At 39.7% G+C, this 16,596-nt stretch overlaps 8 protein-coding genes across 8 annotated transcripts; 4 read left to right on the top strand and 4 right to left on the bottom strand.

Moving 5' to 3' along the window:
* Positions 1-2,688: 2,688 nt before the first annotated feature.
* KQ657_001410 (CFEM domain-containing protein) lies at positions 2,689-3,408 on the top strand (the record flags this gene model as incomplete). The annotated part of the gene is made up of 1 exon (XM_043192208.1): positions 2,689-3,408. One exon carries the CDS (start codon positions 2,689-2,691, stop codon positions 3,406-3,408), a length of 720 nt encoding a protein of 239 aa, XP_043048180.1.
* Positions 3,409-3,607: 199 nt separating this feature from the next.
* Positions 3,608-6,261, bottom strand: MRR2 (Mrr2p; the record flags this gene model as incomplete). Its single annotated transcript, XM_043192209.1, has 2 exons — positions 3,608-6,142; positions 6,253-6,261. The coding sequence occupies 2 exons, from the start codon at positions 6,259-6,261 to the stop codon at positions 3,608-3,610; spliced, it is 2,544 nt and encodes an 847-aa protein (XP_043048181.1).
* Positions 6,262-6,775: 514 nt separating this feature from the next.
* On the bottom strand, positions 6,776-7,603 carry KQ657_001412 (uncharacterized protein; the record flags this gene model as incomplete). The annotated part of the gene is made up of 1 exon (XM_043192210.1): positions 6,776-7,603. One exon carries the CDS (start codon positions 7,601-7,603, stop codon positions 6,776-6,778), a length of 828 nt encoding a protein of 275 aa, XP_043048182.1.
* A 391-nt stretch (positions 7,604-7,994) lies between these two features.
* On the top strand, positions 7,995-8,264 carry TIM8 (protein transporter; the record flags this gene model as incomplete). The annotated part of the gene is made up of 1 exon (XM_043192211.1): positions 7,995-8,264. The coding sequence occupies one exon, from the start codon at positions 7,995-7,997 to the stop codon at positions 8,262-8,264; it is 270 nt and encodes an 89-aa protein (XP_043048183.1).
* A 91-nt stretch (positions 8,265-8,355) lies between these two features.
* On the bottom strand, positions 8,356-9,861 carry KQ657_001414 (uncharacterized protein; the record flags this gene model as incomplete). The annotated part of the gene is made up of 1 exon (XM_043192212.1): positions 8,356-9,861. The coding sequence occupies one exon, from the start codon at positions 9,859-9,861 to the stop codon at positions 8,356-8,358; it is 1,506 nt and encodes a 501-aa protein (XP_043048184.1).
* A 700-nt stretch (positions 9,862-10,561) lies between these two features.
* On the top strand, positions 10,562-12,757 carry KQ657_001415 (uncharacterized protein; the record flags this gene model as incomplete). The annotated part of the gene is made up of 2 exons (XM_043192213.1): positions 10,562-11,389; positions 11,453-12,757. 2 exons carry the CDS (start codon positions 10,562-10,564, stop codon positions 12,755-12,757), a joined length of 2,133 nt encoding a protein of 710 aa, XP_043048185.1.
* A 219-nt stretch (positions 12,758-12,976) lies between these two features.
* On the top strand, positions 12,977-13,876 carry AIM18 (uncharacterized protein; the record flags this gene model as incomplete). The annotated part of the gene is made up of 1 exon (XM_043192214.1): positions 12,977-13,876. One exon carries the CDS (start codon positions 12,977-12,979, stop codon positions 13,874-13,876), a length of 900 nt encoding a protein of 299 aa, XP_043048186.1.
* A 355-nt stretch (positions 13,877-14,231) lies between these two features.
* On the bottom strand, positions 14,232-15,317 carry SRB1 (mannose-1-phosphate guanylyltransferase; the record flags this gene model as incomplete). The annotated part of the gene is made up of 1 exon (XM_043192215.1): positions 14,232-15,317. One exon carries the CDS (start codon positions 15,315-15,317, stop codon positions 14,232-14,234), a length of 1,086 nt encoding a protein of 361 aa, XP_043048187.1.
* Between the last annotated feature and the right edge of the window lie 1,279 nt (positions 15,318-16,596).

The raw sequence follows: 16,596 nt of genomic DNA on the forward strand, positions 1-16,596 counted from the left end.
TTTTTTAAGCAGTAATAGTATATTTATTCTTTAACTCTTTAAAGTTTAGAGAAGATATTTGAAAAACAAGCGATTAAGAATCAGATATAGAAGATTTGTGATGTTGTGAAGTACGTAATAAAAATATATTGCCGAATTAGGTCCGATCAACTGATGAAATAGATAAAAATTAAGCCTCCATCCTGCAACAGCGATTTCGGACATAATTAAAGCTAAAGGTTGCATTTAACACAGATATGCAATTAAGAAAAGAAAAAAACAAAGCAAAATGCAAGGTTTATGAATGGAGGGTGGAAATAAGAAACTTTTGAGGCAAGATTGATATTTTCCCCAGGTTCCGGTAATCCTCAAGCAACAAGCAACATTTGAAAGCATTTTATAGAATGGAGTTATTGGCTTATAGTTATTAGGAGCGCAGGACCGTGTATTTTCGTTTATAAAAATAATGGGCTACTTGAAAAGGCAAGACGAGAAACACTGGTTCTTAAAGTTCTACTACAACAAGTTCTACCTATTTCTGCAGTTAAACTAGATTAAAAAGCATTGAAGCATGACCTTGATACTATATGGTAGATCTACAGGCTACTTTATTGGTTCTGATAATACTAAGTGATTATTATTGTTACCCAAAATCAACAAAAACAGTTGCATATAGTCTGAGGTAAATTCAGCAATGGTGTAGTTGCAGTTTATTGTTTAATACTGAATAAACACAACTAACCAAATTATTATTTCTGCTTCTGTTAAATTAAAAGATAGTGAAGAACTTGAATCCTGCGGAAAAAAAAGAATGGTAAAAGGAGAAAGCGCTTTACCGTGATCGGACGTATTCGAGTTGATACAGATTATAAAAAGATGGAACCATCATTGGCAACGGAATGACCTAGTAAATAGTTATTTAGCTTACGTTTAATTGCTGTTCTTTTCTAAAAAGTTAGTGTATTATTTAACGTGCTTGATAAATTGATTATGTCTTTAATAACTTTCATCGTTGGGATGTACATTTATTTGGCATCAGTTTCTGCAGAAAACTGGGCTACTTACCCCCCAGTCCCCAAGACTGCGACTTACAACGGATTTGCTGACATGGTTATGGCTGACTTGCCTGCTTGCGCCCAGGAATGCGTTAAGATTTCTACCGGGAACACCCCTTGTCCAAACTGGGATACAGGTTGTCTTTGTATTATGCCCCAATGGTCTGGAAGCGTTGCTAATTGTATTGCTTCAAACTGTCAAGGAAAAAACGTTGAAGTGGCCACTCTGGTGGCTCTTTCTGTATGTTCAAGTGTTGGTGCTAATATGTGGTTGATGCCTGCATCGGTTTCTACCGTCTTGCAGGAGGCTGCAGATAAATCAGGTGAATTTACTTCTGGAACACTGTTTTCAGCTGCAACCCTTACATCTGATGGTAGTACAATCACTGGTACAAGTGATACTTCATCTCGTTTGTCCTCATCGTCAGCTTCATCTCGTTTATCCTCATCGTCAGCTTCATCTCGTTTATCCTCATCGTCAACTTCCTCTCGTTTGTCCTCATCGTCAACTTCTTCTGGTGAAGGGGCTTTGCTTTCTGGTGGCAGTCAGGTTTCCTTTTGGACTGCCCTTGCGCAGATTGTCGTAGTATTAAATGTTATGTAAGTTATCTATACGAGTAACTTTATTCCACATCCTGACACTCTTTATGTATTAACCCGCATATAGATAGGCTTCTTTTGTATCACAACAACAATAATTTGTGCATTTTTCTAGCCTCAATAATACCTTAACCTGAAAGGCCCATCAAAAAAGTATATACAGAGTAGTTTCATTGTTCTCTTCTTTATTGTTGTCGTGAATAAGGCCATTCTAAAACTAGGTGTATCGAATGCCGAAATTAGTGCGTTTTGTAACCGGATTTCAATGGATTAAGACCCAATTGCGAACATCGGACTACCAGATTATGCACTCTGATCAATCAGATAACTTTTTACAGCGTGCGAACGGCTACTTTTGCACCCAATCAAACGCGTACAACGAGAAACGCACCGACTTGAGTTACTATAATAAGCAATTACCACACAGAGAGCTTCTCGCTACGGTACTAGGTACTTCAATTATCTAAATCACGTATATCTCTTTTATAATAAGGTGAGTTTGGAGTCCCTTCACTGTATATGCTTGACATATCTACTCGCTATCCTATAAGTATGCGAATCGGAGTGTCAATAATTTTTGGACTGGAAGACGTGCAATGGAAGACGTCCTCCTCTACAGCATAAGAAGCTAATTGTAATAGGAAAACTAAATAGGGGAAAATCACTTTCACTTGTTAATTATTGTATATACTTTCTGCTCCAATCAATAAAGAAATTGTTGGTTAACTCATTTTGTATCGGCATTTCCATAAAGGATTTAAGACAATGTAACCCCCACCTTAACTTCATTTCCGCATACTATAATCCTCCAAGCCTTTTTTTTTAGGTCTATAATGCTCAGTTCCAGTCCGTCATTCGGGCTTAGGGATCGTTCGTCCGATTTCCGCAGCTTTGACTCATTACGGAGTGTAGTACGTATTCTGTCCTATTCAGTAGGTTTAGACCGGAAATTAGGACTTACAAATATATAAACAAACTGTTCAGGACAATTGTACAAAGATTTTTTTCTATTCTACGTCCAAAACATTACCCTCGCTTAACTTTTGATCTAAGAATGGCTGATAACTACGCTACGTACCCTTCTGTCGCTAGGAGTGCTTCCATCAATGGTTTCGCTGACAAAATCTACGCCGATCTCCCCAGTTGCGCTCAACCATGTGTTAAGAAATCCACTGGCTCTACGCCATGTCCTTATTGGGATACTGGTTGTTTGTGTGTCATCAGTAGTTTTGCTAGTGCTGTTGCCGAATGTATTGCTGAAAATTGTGCTGGTTCGGAAGTTGACACAGCCACTTCGTTGGCCATTGGGATCTGCTCTTCTGCCGGTGTTGCCAATCCCTACTGGTATATTGGTGGTGCTATGACCACTGCGCTTGAAGCTGCTGCTGATAAAGCTGCTGAAACCACCACTGAGTCCACAGCTACTGCCACAGAAACATCTGCAACAGAGCAAGCTGTCGAGACCCTGAGTTCTGCTGAAGCTACTAAGGATGAAATTACTGGGGCCACCTCCTCTGCAGCCGCCTCCTCTGCAGCCACCTCCTACGCAGCCACTTCATCTGTAGCCGTTTCTTCTACTATCGTTTCATCGTCTCACGGCATTACTTCCGCCAGTGATGTTGCTTCTTCTCAAGCTTCCTCTTCCCTAATTGCTTCCTCTTCCCAAGCTAATTCGTCCGCTTTTGCCTACACTATTGGCGAAAACAGCGCAGGTAACACTAAGAAGTCTATCGGTGTTGCTATGGTTTTGGCTATTGCTGCTTTCATGGTCTAAGCCCTTGGGTTCAGCAGGCTCCGTTCGTACATCTACTATCTTCACTAATTTACGCTATTCCAATCAACTGTATATGGTATCAACAGAAGTTGATTCTACTAGGAAACTAAAATTTACTTCTTCACGTATGTTAGCCCTGTAAGCGCAATTACAAGCTTATTTTTGTATATAACATGCAAGGCTCCACAATATATTCTTATTAAATTTGGAATAACAGCATACTTCCAAAAGGCTCAAAATCAGTAGGAAATATACTATAACTGGTAGATTCCAAACCTAAACCCGAAGACCCATCATTTTGGCATGTAAGAGGAACGGCATCAGCATCATGGTAGAAATTGGCCATATGAATCCACATGTTGTCAATCTGAATACTTTCGGCCAAACACTTATCGGCTCTATCCTTTAAAGATGAAACCAAATTTTCAACGGTTAAAAATGGACCATTTTTAAGCATTGAAAGTCGGGACACTGTGTTTTGGATATCTGAAGTAGCCAATCCAAATTCAATCTCTGGTAAGTATCCCACATCAGGTATATCAGGTGCAAGGGAATCAAAGTAGTTTAGATCTTTAAGAATATTATAAACTCCAAAATGAACCTTACTCAATTTCCATGCCATACTATATCGGTTTCTTAAACTGTAAAGCCCTCTTATCTTGTGCATGCAAGTATCCTCCATGACTTTAAGAAATTGTCGAATGGCTTCCTCTTTTGCTGGATCTTGAATATTTTCAATCTTTATCCGATAGAGCCCCGCTGATAATCGAAGGATGGAAGTATTACATATTAGCAACAGCATTTGATACAGCAATTGCAAGGTCGGAGCAATTAAAAGCCATCCATTACCGTCGAATGCCTTTGCAAGTATCTCAGGAGTTAATTGAGCCCATTCAACCACAACAATATTAATATACTTATTAAAGTAGAATAACATTATCTGGTAATTCCTTTTCTGTTCATAATGTAAGAATAGTATATGATAAATATAACATAATACCATTTGGCAATGCAAATAAATGACAAATTTCCAAACCTTTACCAGTTTTTGTATAAAATAATTTGGATCAAGATATTTGGAAAATTCACCTAAAATGTGTTTCATACAGATTTCAAGCTTGGTTGCTTCTTCTAGTAATGAACTAACCCGCACAGGGTTTTTTAAATCAACTATCACCTTTACAATTTTCTTCAATGGACCACTAATTTGATTGAACTCTAAATCAAGATCTAGAGCAATTCTTTCAGATTGAAAAGTTTGTACACTGGCATTGAGTTCATGAACTGTAATCTCAGATAAATCAAATGTTTCATCAGAAGTACTGAGCATGGATCCGTACAACATCGAATCAATTAGATCAAGTTTATTCACATAGAACCAAAGCTTCTTTTGTTGATATCTAACTTTTGGGTCCGGATCATAGTTGGCAACTTTGCTTGGATCCCTGTTTAGTCCCAAGGCGAATGCCATATTTATGATGATACCATTAAATACCTGAGTTGATGATCCACTAGTACTATCTACTTCCTCAGGTGCATGCATCCTATATGCCCTGATAAAAAGTAAACTCTGAAGGATACGTATGGAACGGAATCGAGTTATGTTAAGTTCTTTCATACAGTCTTCAGCCAAGTCAACGAATTCAATAGGTAGTATACCAAACCGAGAACTTTCATCTGTAGGAACTAGAAGATAAGATTGAGTATCGTACTTTAACTCAATTTCGGATATGGAGACCCATCGTATCATAATTAATAAGATTGCAATAGTGGCAACATCATCTCTTTCTTCAAACTTAAGATTCTGACAAGTAGTTGTTGGTGTGAGGTCTTGTCCCAAAATTCGACTCAAATCCTTTGTGAAATCTTCTTGTTCAATCACAGGAAAGTACAAGTATACGTTTTTAAAGAACTTGTTCACATAGGGCGTCACTTCAATGCCTGATAACATTAATTTTAGTCTTGAAACCAAATTCACACTATAATCAATATTAGGAGCAAAATTCAATCCCATACGACCGGCAAACTTTGTGATTGCCAGTTTTATCTTCGAAATTTCATTTGCTTCCTCTGGCCGAGGAATATATCCATCTCCATAAATGCGTTTGGCTTCCAGAGTGTAGTGCTCTACTTTTTCTTCAGATATGTAGATCATTTTCTTTCTGATCATTGCTTCAGGTTTCAAGAGTGGACGATACTTCCAAAAAAATTGGATACCGGGATCAAACCTCAGAAGTGCTTTAAAGTGTAATGTACGAGGAGGGGGCAATACTTCCTTATAATCCTTGCGAGGAGATGAATGAAAGCTCATTTCTTCATGAGCAGATTCTAATGGATAAGGTCCTATAAAAATGTTCCCCAGTGGTTGGTTTCCCTTGATTATACCCGAAGTTCCCAAACGAGATTGGAAATCAGGTGGTGATAAATCGTTCGATGAACAAGTTGCAGTAGAGTGGTGGTGAGACGACGTAGAAGATTGGGATAATCCAACTCCCCTTAACGATTGCACATCACTTGTATGAGGAGAGTTCAGAACTGGCAGGACAGGTAGTGCCAGTATATTTTGTGTTTTTGGGTGTTGGTTCTGATTTGAGTTCCTAGGAATGAATGGAGTGGCATCAACAAATTGTGGAGGAACTTGATTATTACTACCAGTAGGCATTAACATCCCCTGTTCACTCCCCTTTGTCACTGGGACTGGAGGTGAGATATGACTTATAAGGTATTTGTGAGACTTGGACGAGCTCAAGAGCAGCAGCAGCAACAGCAGCAGCAGCTGACATGGGTCCTCTGTATGTGATTTCGAGACAAGGTCCCTATAATTTTCATTTGTTTCATCTCCACCAGAAACATTTGCGTCTCCACGATGAAGAGTGGCCACGGCTATGGATGCTTCTATCTGGCTCAAGCGATCTTTCATCTTAACAAGTTCCCGCTGCATCAATGGATTAGCTGACGTTGTTGCTGTGGTGGTGGTGGTGATTGCTGTGGCTGGGGTTGGAAGTTCTTTCTTCACATCTTCAGTCATTTCGGAATCATAGCTGCATGTATTGGCAATCTTGTATCTCTTGCAATTCAGGCATGGTACGTCTCTGTCACATTTCCGTTTCCGCTTCCGACAGTTGAAGCATGAGATAATCCGACGGTTACGTTTCCGAATGGTTGTGACAGTTGGAACCATTATAAAATTATTGTTATGGTGGGAAGTGAATGGATTTACAGGAGGAAAGCGGAGGCGGTGATATCTGATATCCTCCTCCGCCACCTACTTGTTTTGGTTTTCCCTAACGGTAGCGCTATGTTTGGAGACAGCTGGTGGAGATAACGCGGAATATAAATCCAAAATGGGAAAGTTGTGTCGCAAAATTCAGACACCATAAGATCTAAACTTAACTTTATAGTGATGACCAGGAATTGAATCTTCGTGGACCAATAAGATATCGTTGATGATCCAAGTCGTTATTAAAGTCTCTTCTGTTTCAGTAGGCAGATCAACCTCAACCCATGAGTTTGAAGAAACATATGAAAGCAAATTACGTACTAGTTTGTAAGCTTCAGCCAATCTATCTCGAAGTGTGGCTTGTTGCACAGGGGTACTATTCCCACTCTTATAATCAGATATTGCAATATATTTCCGGAGAATTCTCGTTAATCCACGTTGAAGCATTTTAACAGTCTTTTGAGTGTGTTCCTTATTGGTTCCAAGATCTTGGAGAAATGAATCTGGAGTTGACTGCAAATCATCATTGCTTCGGGTCTCAAGTAAGTCTTGAATTCTTTGAGATTCCTCTTCTTGAATATCAAGTAATGGGATAAGTTGTTGATATTCAATTAGTAACTGTTCCAAATCTGTAACCTCTTCCTTTTTCATTTGGATATTATTGCGTAACAGTGTTATAGATTTCAGTTGCTGTTTGTTCAAGTCACTAATTTCAACAGAGGCTATTGCAGTATCAAGGACTTCATTCTTATCAGGAATCCAGGGAAGTTTCTCATATGTTTGTTGTAATGCTATTATATGCTCTTTATGGCTTCTTTCAGTAGTATTATTATTGCTTTCTAATTGTAGTTCTTGTTCGAGATGCTTGATAGCTCTATCTGCATCTAAAAGGTACCTTTCAGTGGCAGCAATTTCTCTCTCCAATCGCCTCAAATATGTGGTATCAGGGTCTATGGTGCTCTTTTCCTGTGTCATGGTATTTGCAACAGAGTATTTAGGTTGTAAACTTGTGTAGCAGTTTATTGCTCATAATGTAGTACTACCTCACCATAGTCACGTTTCAATCACGTGACTAGTTTATATCACTTTCTTAACTAGACTTAAGTATACATTAATGGGAAAAGCAACAAGTAAATATGAATGAATGTCCCCACTCTATTCTAATTACTAATACTAGGAACCGAATATCTTTAATTATGATTAAATAATCCACTATGTACGCTTATATTAGCCCTATAAATGAATGAGTATACCCCATCATATATCATAACATGGTAGCGCGCACAACATTTCATGTTAAGTGAAAAGGAAAACTTTTAAACCTACAAAACTACCACCAATCAACCACAACCCACTATAAAATCCAATGTCTACCTTCAACACAGAACTATTAAGAGATTTGGACGAAAGTTCCAGACAAGAGATTGCTCAACTCATTGAGGCCGAGAACTCCAAGTCCAAGATCCAGATGTCCATCAGTCATTACACAGACATGTGTTTCAAGAAGTGTAATGCCAATAAGCCAATCTCCACTGGTAATTTGGATTCCAGCGAAGAGAAGTGTTTGACCAACTGTTTGAATCGTTTCTTAGACACAAATATCAAGGTGGTTCATTCTTTACAAGGTAAGAAGTGACGTGGAATTGACCTTACCTTATCTAACCTTGCCCTACACCATTACCATAGTTCTTGTACATAATGTGAATAGAAATGGGGAAGTAGTTCACTTACTCCTGCTGTGATATAATTTCTTGTAGTTGTTGCGTTGCATGCAATTTGATTGTGTCTAACTCCAGATGCCAGGTTTCCACTTGGTTTAATGAGTTAGCGTATTGAAATAGTAAATCCATAGTGTCCTTTATAATATCTAAAAGCTCTTTAGTGGAAGCTGACTTCCGTTTGAGTAGAACGGTCCAAGCACCCATGAAGTCAAATCGATAGTCATACACAAGTAATTCAGCTTCTTTGTCGGAGTTGACGAATTGTTGTAGAATGGCTTGTTGGGTTAGAAGTGCAGCTACAATTACCCTTGGATCATGCTCAATGGGATCAATTATCAATTGACTAAGAACAAAGTTTATTCTGGAAAGCAAAACTAGAATATCTTGCTCAACATAATCGGTGATTAATCTCCGTAACTCTTCAAGTAATAATACAACAACATCAGAAGCATCTTTATTATTATTACCCCTCACATGATTAATGGAGAAAAGTACTTTGGAAGTTATCAATTCTAAAAAGTCTCGACGACTGTGACTGGAATATTGGATTAACTCACAAATAACAGTGTAACTTGGAGGTAAAAGTCGTAAACTATCACCGACAGGAGTAAGGGAAGGAATATATGATAAGTTTGGAGTGAATGACTTAATAAAGGGTTCAATTAAACCTCTTTTCTTCAAGAAGTCTCCGCCAATAACTTCCAAAAATTCATTGAGTAGTCTACAACTAACCAATTTGAACTCCACATTGGTATCATCCGTAAGGTTAAGTATGAATGAAGTGATAATAAACCAATTCGTTTCCAACATGTCTTCCTGATCGTCCTTTATGTATTTGATTAAGAACCAGATCATGGAGATGGCCGCTACGTTTTTGGAGTTGTACCATTGACTTCTAATGGATTCTTCATTCTGGGTAACCCCAACCCCACTGCCAAATCCTAAGTGAGGACGCAAACTTCCGGATAGTTGTTGATATTGCTTCTTGGTATGTTTCTCAAGTTTCGATAGTTGAGCACAAGCCGGAGTGACCTTTTCCCTTATAAAGTGGGACAAATTAACGGCATTTAACTTATCCATGGTCTTGTCCACTATTTCACTGTCGCAGACGGATCCCCAGGGACACTCGGCATCGCTGTGGATGGCCAACGCTGCTATTATGTTTGGAGATGGAAGAACATCATCCTTAATCAATAGTATCTCACGCAAGACTCGAAGATAATAGTAATAATGGTGGTGATGCTCACTACCAGACTTGAACCAATTGACATCTTGCAATTCAGTCACGATAACCTCCAAAAGACTATCAATATTATCCGGTTCACATAATGGTGGGGAGTTAGTCCGAATGGCTGCTTCTAGGACAAACCCGTAAGAGGCATTGACTTTTGTAAACTGTTGGGCATGCACTGGAAGTTGACTTAACGCATCAACTGAAGTTGTGTCTAGTCGTTCGCTTCCCAATGTCTCCCTCGATATGTGATGTTGTTCCAACACCGACTCCAACGACATGGTAAGGGATTCACTGTAGTGAGTGAAAGTGCATTCAGGTAACAATTTTCGCATTCATTTTATAGCACTACCATACGACGACAACAATAACAACTACAATATAACTGCAACAATACAACTGATGTTTGATTACAATGCTATGGTAAAGATATGATGATATCATTGTAGTCCAGACCCATCTACTTATAACGTATCACAGTAAATTGTCATTAGCACTAGTGAAGATTCTGTTGATCCAAGTATTGGCTATCGGCATGCATGTAAGCATTAAGGCCAAAATAAAGACTTATACGTGTGTGTACATGCGTATATGTACATAATGTACATATGCATACTTATGTATATATGTGTGTGTATACATGTAAGTATATACTTAAGGCACACCTACGTATGTGAAATAGATATATGTAGTAACATTATGGTGCTCTCACTAGTATGGACACATTTCAAGTCGCACCACAATAACCACCATTTCCTTATGACTTCTTTATCTTACACCTTACTCTCTTCCTTATCTTCTCCTCCACGTATCATGATTAGAATTGGCACCAGGCTGCTTATCACAAAGAGATTCCTTACTACTCTGTCGGTGGTGGTGTCGGAAGAAATACAACAAACTCTTTCGGACAAGTCGAGACCAGTCGTATCGCTAGAATCAACCATTCTCACCCATGGTCTTCCGTATCCTGAGAACGTCGAAATGGCCGTACAGGTCGAAGAAGTAGTTAGACGGAACGGATGTGTCCCTGCGACCTGTGCCTTCATTGAAGGCATACCGTATGTCGGACTTAGTGCATCGCAGACTGAACGTCTTGCGGAACAAGCAGACAAGGGCACAGTCAACAAAGTATCCCGAAGAGACATTGGCTACACCATGGCCAATCGGATGAGTGGAGGCACTACAATCGCTCTGACGATGATTCTTTCTCATATGGCTGGTATTAAGGTCTTTGGAACCGGTGGACTTGGAGGGGTCCATCCTGATGGTCAATACACCATGGACATCTCTGCTGATTTGACGGAATTAGGTAGAACTCCTGTAGCTGTTGTATGTGCTGGACCTAAATCCATTTTAGATATTGGAAGAACTATGGAGTATTTAGAGACTCAGGGTGTCTATGTGGGAACCTATAACGATTCTAAATTGAACCCTAATAGAGTTGAAGTCCCAGGGTTCTTTTGTCGTGAGTCTGGGGTTTTAAGCCCTTATTCGTTCAGTGACTTTACAGAAGCTGCTTCAATTATCGATAATAGTGTTAACAAAATGGGGTTGCAAAGTGGTAGTTTATTTTGTATTCCTCCACCTAAGGATATTGCCTTACTGTCTGACTTTATTAGTGCTATAATTGACCAGGCAACTAGAGACGCAGCCGCAAAGGGTATAACGGGAAAGAATTTAACACCGTTTCTATTAAACGAGATTGCCATACATACAAAGGGGAGATCAGTTGAATGCAACATAGAATTTGTTAAGAATAACGTTTATTGTGCCACTGAAATTGCCAAAGAATTGTTGAAATTGGAAACGGTACGTTAAAACGTCAATGACCTTGTATTTTAAGTGATTATTGATACTAACAATAGTCTCTAGTCGTCGGAAAGAAGGTCTAGTGCAACCAGACAAGTTGTCCTGACTTCTTCTGTTCTGAAGTCTGTTCTGAAGTCTGTTCTGAAGTCTGTTCTGAAGTCTGTTCCAGACATTGTTGATACACTTATTATTGGCTCTATTGCTTTAGACAGTATTTCTACGATATGCATACCTGAACTTATTATGCATGATTCTAACCCCGGCTCTACCAGAAGTAGCATTGGAGGTGTGGGATATAATATTTCACTAGCCAACTGGTACACTAAGAAGAAGGCAGGTGAAAGAGGTCGTTTGGTTTCTTTTATAGGTGATGACTTCCAAGGTAAAGCTATCATACAAGAGCTAAATAACATGAACTTTGATACCACAGGAATCATCGTCGTCAAAAACGCCCAAACTGCCCAATACACTTCTATTCATGATGGAAAAGGTGAACTAGTTGTTGCATGTGCCGATATGACATTGGTGGAATCTGATTTTGGTGATGAAATTAAAGCTCAAGTTCAAAGAGCTATGCCCAAAACTGTGGTCTTAGATTGCAATTTATCATCACAAACAATTAACTCAATAATTGAATATATTGAAAGAGAAAGCTCAGAGACTATAATAATTGTTGATCCCACCTCTGCAGCCAAATGCACTAAGTTAGCTGCATTAAAACATCATCAGGTGTTTCCGCATAACCCTATAAGGCTTTTAACGCCCACTATCAAAGAACTAGAACGCATTCATCAAGCATATCACGAGAAACAATTGTTTTCCGACTTTGACCAATGGTTCCCCATGCTTGATTCACTTGGAATCAATTCAGCATTCAGAGAACGTTTGTTCAAATACAAACCATTAAGACCATTGCTTGAAAACGGAGTGATTCAACAATCGTTTCAACTTTTACCTTATTTCCAAAACATCTTGGTCAAACTCGGGGCTAATGGTGTTTTACTAGTAAGCATTCTGACAGACGTTACAAGCTACAAGCTGCTCCCCACAACTTCAGAGTTTGCACCAGAATTTATAATCACTTCTGAAGGACGCACGGTACCGGAGGTTGGTCGAAAAATGGGAGTAGTACTTCATTATTTCCCAGTACCTACAAAAGACATTGAAGTTGTAAATGTCACTGGTGCTGGAGACTCAATGTTGGGGTATCTTTCGGCTACACTTTCCGAATACAATTGGCTCTCGCCTTCAATTGACTCTGTTGAACAAGAATGGATGTTATGGCAAGCCATACACAAATCCCAGCAGGCCAGTGGGTTATCATTGCAACTGAAGGAAACCATTTCTCCATCAATAAACCAACTATGAACAAACTGCGTCTAGACCGGAGTTAACGGCATATAAGCCCGGAGAAAACAATTACCTTTTTCAGCAGATGATTAGTTTTCTTTTGAGTCATGTCCTGTATAACACAGAGTATGTCAACCAATTGGCAGCGAACGGAATCGAACCATCAACGACTCAAAGAACGGGCTACTTCTTTTGAATCAATTGCTTCCATTGCTCTTCCCACATTAAAGCCACAACATGATTCGGACTACACTTTTCAAGAGCGTGGCTCAAAGACTCTCGTACAGCAAGCCCACGTTGAGAAGGAACTTTGGTTCTACCTTGAGGGGCCATTCACACTGGTCGTACAAATTGGCACTTGGCGCAAGTGTTGGAGGGATATTGGCTATTTCCTATGGAGTATCCAAGGGACCAGCTATTGCAGCAGACAACAAGATCGGTGGCAGTTTTGATGCAAACACTACAGTACAAGTAGAGAGTGGAATTGATCCATACTACCTTGACATTGGAGGACCCTCAGATTCCAAATATGGCCATCAACTTCAGAATGACTACAGAATGATTGGGTCAGGTTTCAGAAGTGTGACGTTCTTGGGGTTCAAAGTGTATGCGATTGGACTCTACATTGCTAAGGATGATGTGCAGAAGGCCCGTCGAATCTTACAAGGAATCGCAAATGTTGATGAAGAATTGAAGGATGAAACAAAATCAATTGATGTGGTAAATAAACTTATCGATGCTCATATTCGGTTCCTAGTAAGAATCACTCCTGTTCGGAACACCGACTTTGGACACATGAAAGATGGCTTAACCAAGTCAATCTTGAACCATCCCTTAGCAAAGGAATACAGAGACAGTGTTGGTAGTGGGTTGGAAGAATTGAAGCAAGCAATGACTACACACAGAGGTACATTCCCCAAGAATAATGCATTGATTTTAACCTTTAATGATGCTGATGGTGGTGGTATGACTTTATACTACGACAACACCAAAAATAAGCAAGTGTCACTGATGGGAGAGATTGAAAACCCATTGATCTCCCAAATCTTACTTTTGCTGTATTTGACAGGACAAAAGCCTTTGAGTCCAACTTTAAGAAGTAGTGGGATTGAAGGGTTGATTTCCATTGCTAATTGATTACATCATATATATTTGCTTATACATTCATATTACCCCTCATGAAGGAAGGTTACAACCACTCGGAGACAGCTTTCTCCACATAACTGATGTAGTTAAGTTGCTGCCCGTATGGGGAAGAGATGAAAGCATGAATTCCGGTCACGTGATACGGGTCTGCATATAAAATGCGACATTTTTTAAAACTCTGGAGGAAGAAAATTCCAATAATGTCGTGGCTTCCACGCGTATGTCGTAATATGGTATACTGATTAATTTAATTATACAACGAAGGTATGTAATGACTAAAGAGTGGCAAGAGAGGACTCTGAGCCTCACCAAGAAGTAAAGAATAATACACAAGGGGTAAGAGTTCTTACATAATGATAGAAGGGGTTTCCACATTGGAGGAAATGGACTTGTGAGGTAAGACTTTAGCACCGTTAACGTAAACTTCATTCTTAATTTCAACGTCATCACCCAAAACGGTAACACCTTCAGTTCTGGCCCACTTACCGATTCTCGAGTTCCAGCCGACAATGGTACTTTTGACCAAAGCGTGAGCCTTGACTTCGGAATTGGCAAGCAACACCGAGCCTTGGATTCTAGCACCTTCACCCACAACAACGTTAGGACCAATGACTGCGTCTGGGCCAATCAAGGCAGTAGGATCAATCTTGGCAGTAGGGTCGATGATAACGTTGCCCATGACGAAGGATTCCTTAGCCAATTTCTCGGGTGATCTTCTCCTTAAAGAGTTCAAGTAAAGACCGGTACCGGTCAAGAAATCCTTTGGTTGACCAACGTCCATCCAGAAACCTTCTAAATCGTAAGAGTACAATTGCTTTCTTTCAACCAAAATAGGGAAGGTTTCCTTTTCGATAGAAGTTGGCTTCATGTCGATCAAATCAATGACCTCGGGGTTCAAAATGTACAAACCGGCATTGATTCTGTTCCCGACAAATTCGACTGGCTTTTCCACAAATCTGTCAATCAAGTTGGGGATGTCCCTGTCGTGGACAATGACACCGTACTTACTTGGTTCGTCAACCTTGGTGGCAACAATGGTACCCATACCACCGTGAGCAGTGTGGAAGTCGGCCAAGTCCTTGAATGGGTATTCACAGATCACGTCGGAGTTCAACACGAAGAAAGGAGACTTATCCTTTTTCAAAACCTTTTCAGCCAACTTCAAAGGACCAGCAGTTCCCAATGGTTCTTCTTCCACTGAGAAGGTGATGGAAACACCGTATTCTTCTTCATACTTCTTTAAAGTGGAAACCATAACCTCGGGTCTGTAGTTGACCGCCAAAACAATGTCGGTGACACCGGCTTGGGCCAAGGCTTCGATTTGGTGCAAGATCATTGGTCTGTTGGCGAACTCAACCAATGGCTTTGGCAATGTCAATGTCAAAGGTCTCAATCTGGTACCGTAACCACCAACTAAAATAAGTCCCTTCATTATTACTTCGTTATTGTTATATATAAGTGTCTGTCTGAATTATATATGAACTTTTGTTCAAAGAGGGAAAGAAGAAAAGAAAAAGGTTGAAGAAAAGTTTGGGAAATTGGTGAAATATTTATACCAAGTGACACCTTGTTCATAATAAAGAATATGGTCGGATTTTTTTTTTCTTTCGTTCTGTGGAGGCTTTTTTTGTCAGTGTCTGCTGGACCGTGTCGTGTCAGATGGTATTGGTTGGCGCACGAAAGGAATACCAATAGCTAAATATAGCTTTTGTCTTCGTGCCGTGTCTGGAAGTACCTGTTTGTAATGGATCATGAATATTTAAAGAATATGAATACTATTGGTAGACGGGCTTAAGTCATAGTGTGCACTGATTTTTCTGTCATCATCAGACGTTACCTTTTTTTTTTCCCCTTCGTGACTGACAGACACAAACCAACAGGACACGTTTTTCACTTGCGTATAGAACTATGGCTTCAGGTACCAGGAATTTTTTGTCTGAAGAATGCATACTACACCTGAAAAAAAAAAAGACTTCTTGTCCATACTTAAGATTGTACTAGATACGTGGTGCTAACTGGAATTTACCTATTCACACAACACAATGTGCTCCCCCAAACAGCTCGTAATTTCACTTTAGTCCTCCACTTAAACCCACGAGGTACAACGCTACAGAGGAGATAAGATCCTTTTGGGTGCCAAATGCCGGACACAACACGCGTGCATTCTTGTCGGGTTAATTCTATTTCAAGTCGAACCCGTTTCATCCAGACCAACTCATCGCAAAAACAACGATGATGTTACAGATTGGAGTTACATGCTGCACTACAACCAGTAATCGACTGCTTCAATTTCGTTCACAAATGCGCTAATCTTGATTCTACTATTGAAGAAAACCAAAGCCAGAACAGCAGTAAGCGTGGCTGGAAAACTAATATACCTCGTTCAATGTCGTGCACATAATATGCAGCGCGTTTACCGACATTTGGAGCACTTTTCTTTTTTCGGACTGTATTCGCCCATTTATATGCAGTATTTCCGATCCTTCAGCCGTTTCTGTCAGAGGGCTGGCCCAAAAGGTCAGGGATTCTCTCACCTTGAACCTACATGTGCCTAAAACGGATATGTGACAAGCTACTCATAATTGACGGCATTAATAATGGCTTTAGTTGCCTCATGAGGTAGTGAGGTTATCCGTGATATCAAACATAAACACTTACACAATAATAAAGAAGACCTTTTTGTTGGTGTTAGGGTGTAGGTATAAATATGT

The sequence above is a fragment of the Scheffersomyces spartinae genome (genome assembly GCF_019049425.1).
Source record: "Scheffersomyces spartinae strain ARV_011 chromosome Unknown scaffold_16, whole genome shotgun sequence".
Classification (NCBI taxonomy): domain Eukaryota; kingdom Fungi; phylum Ascomycota; class Pichiomycetes; order Serinales; family Debaryomycetaceae; genus Lizanozyma; species Lizanozyma spartinae.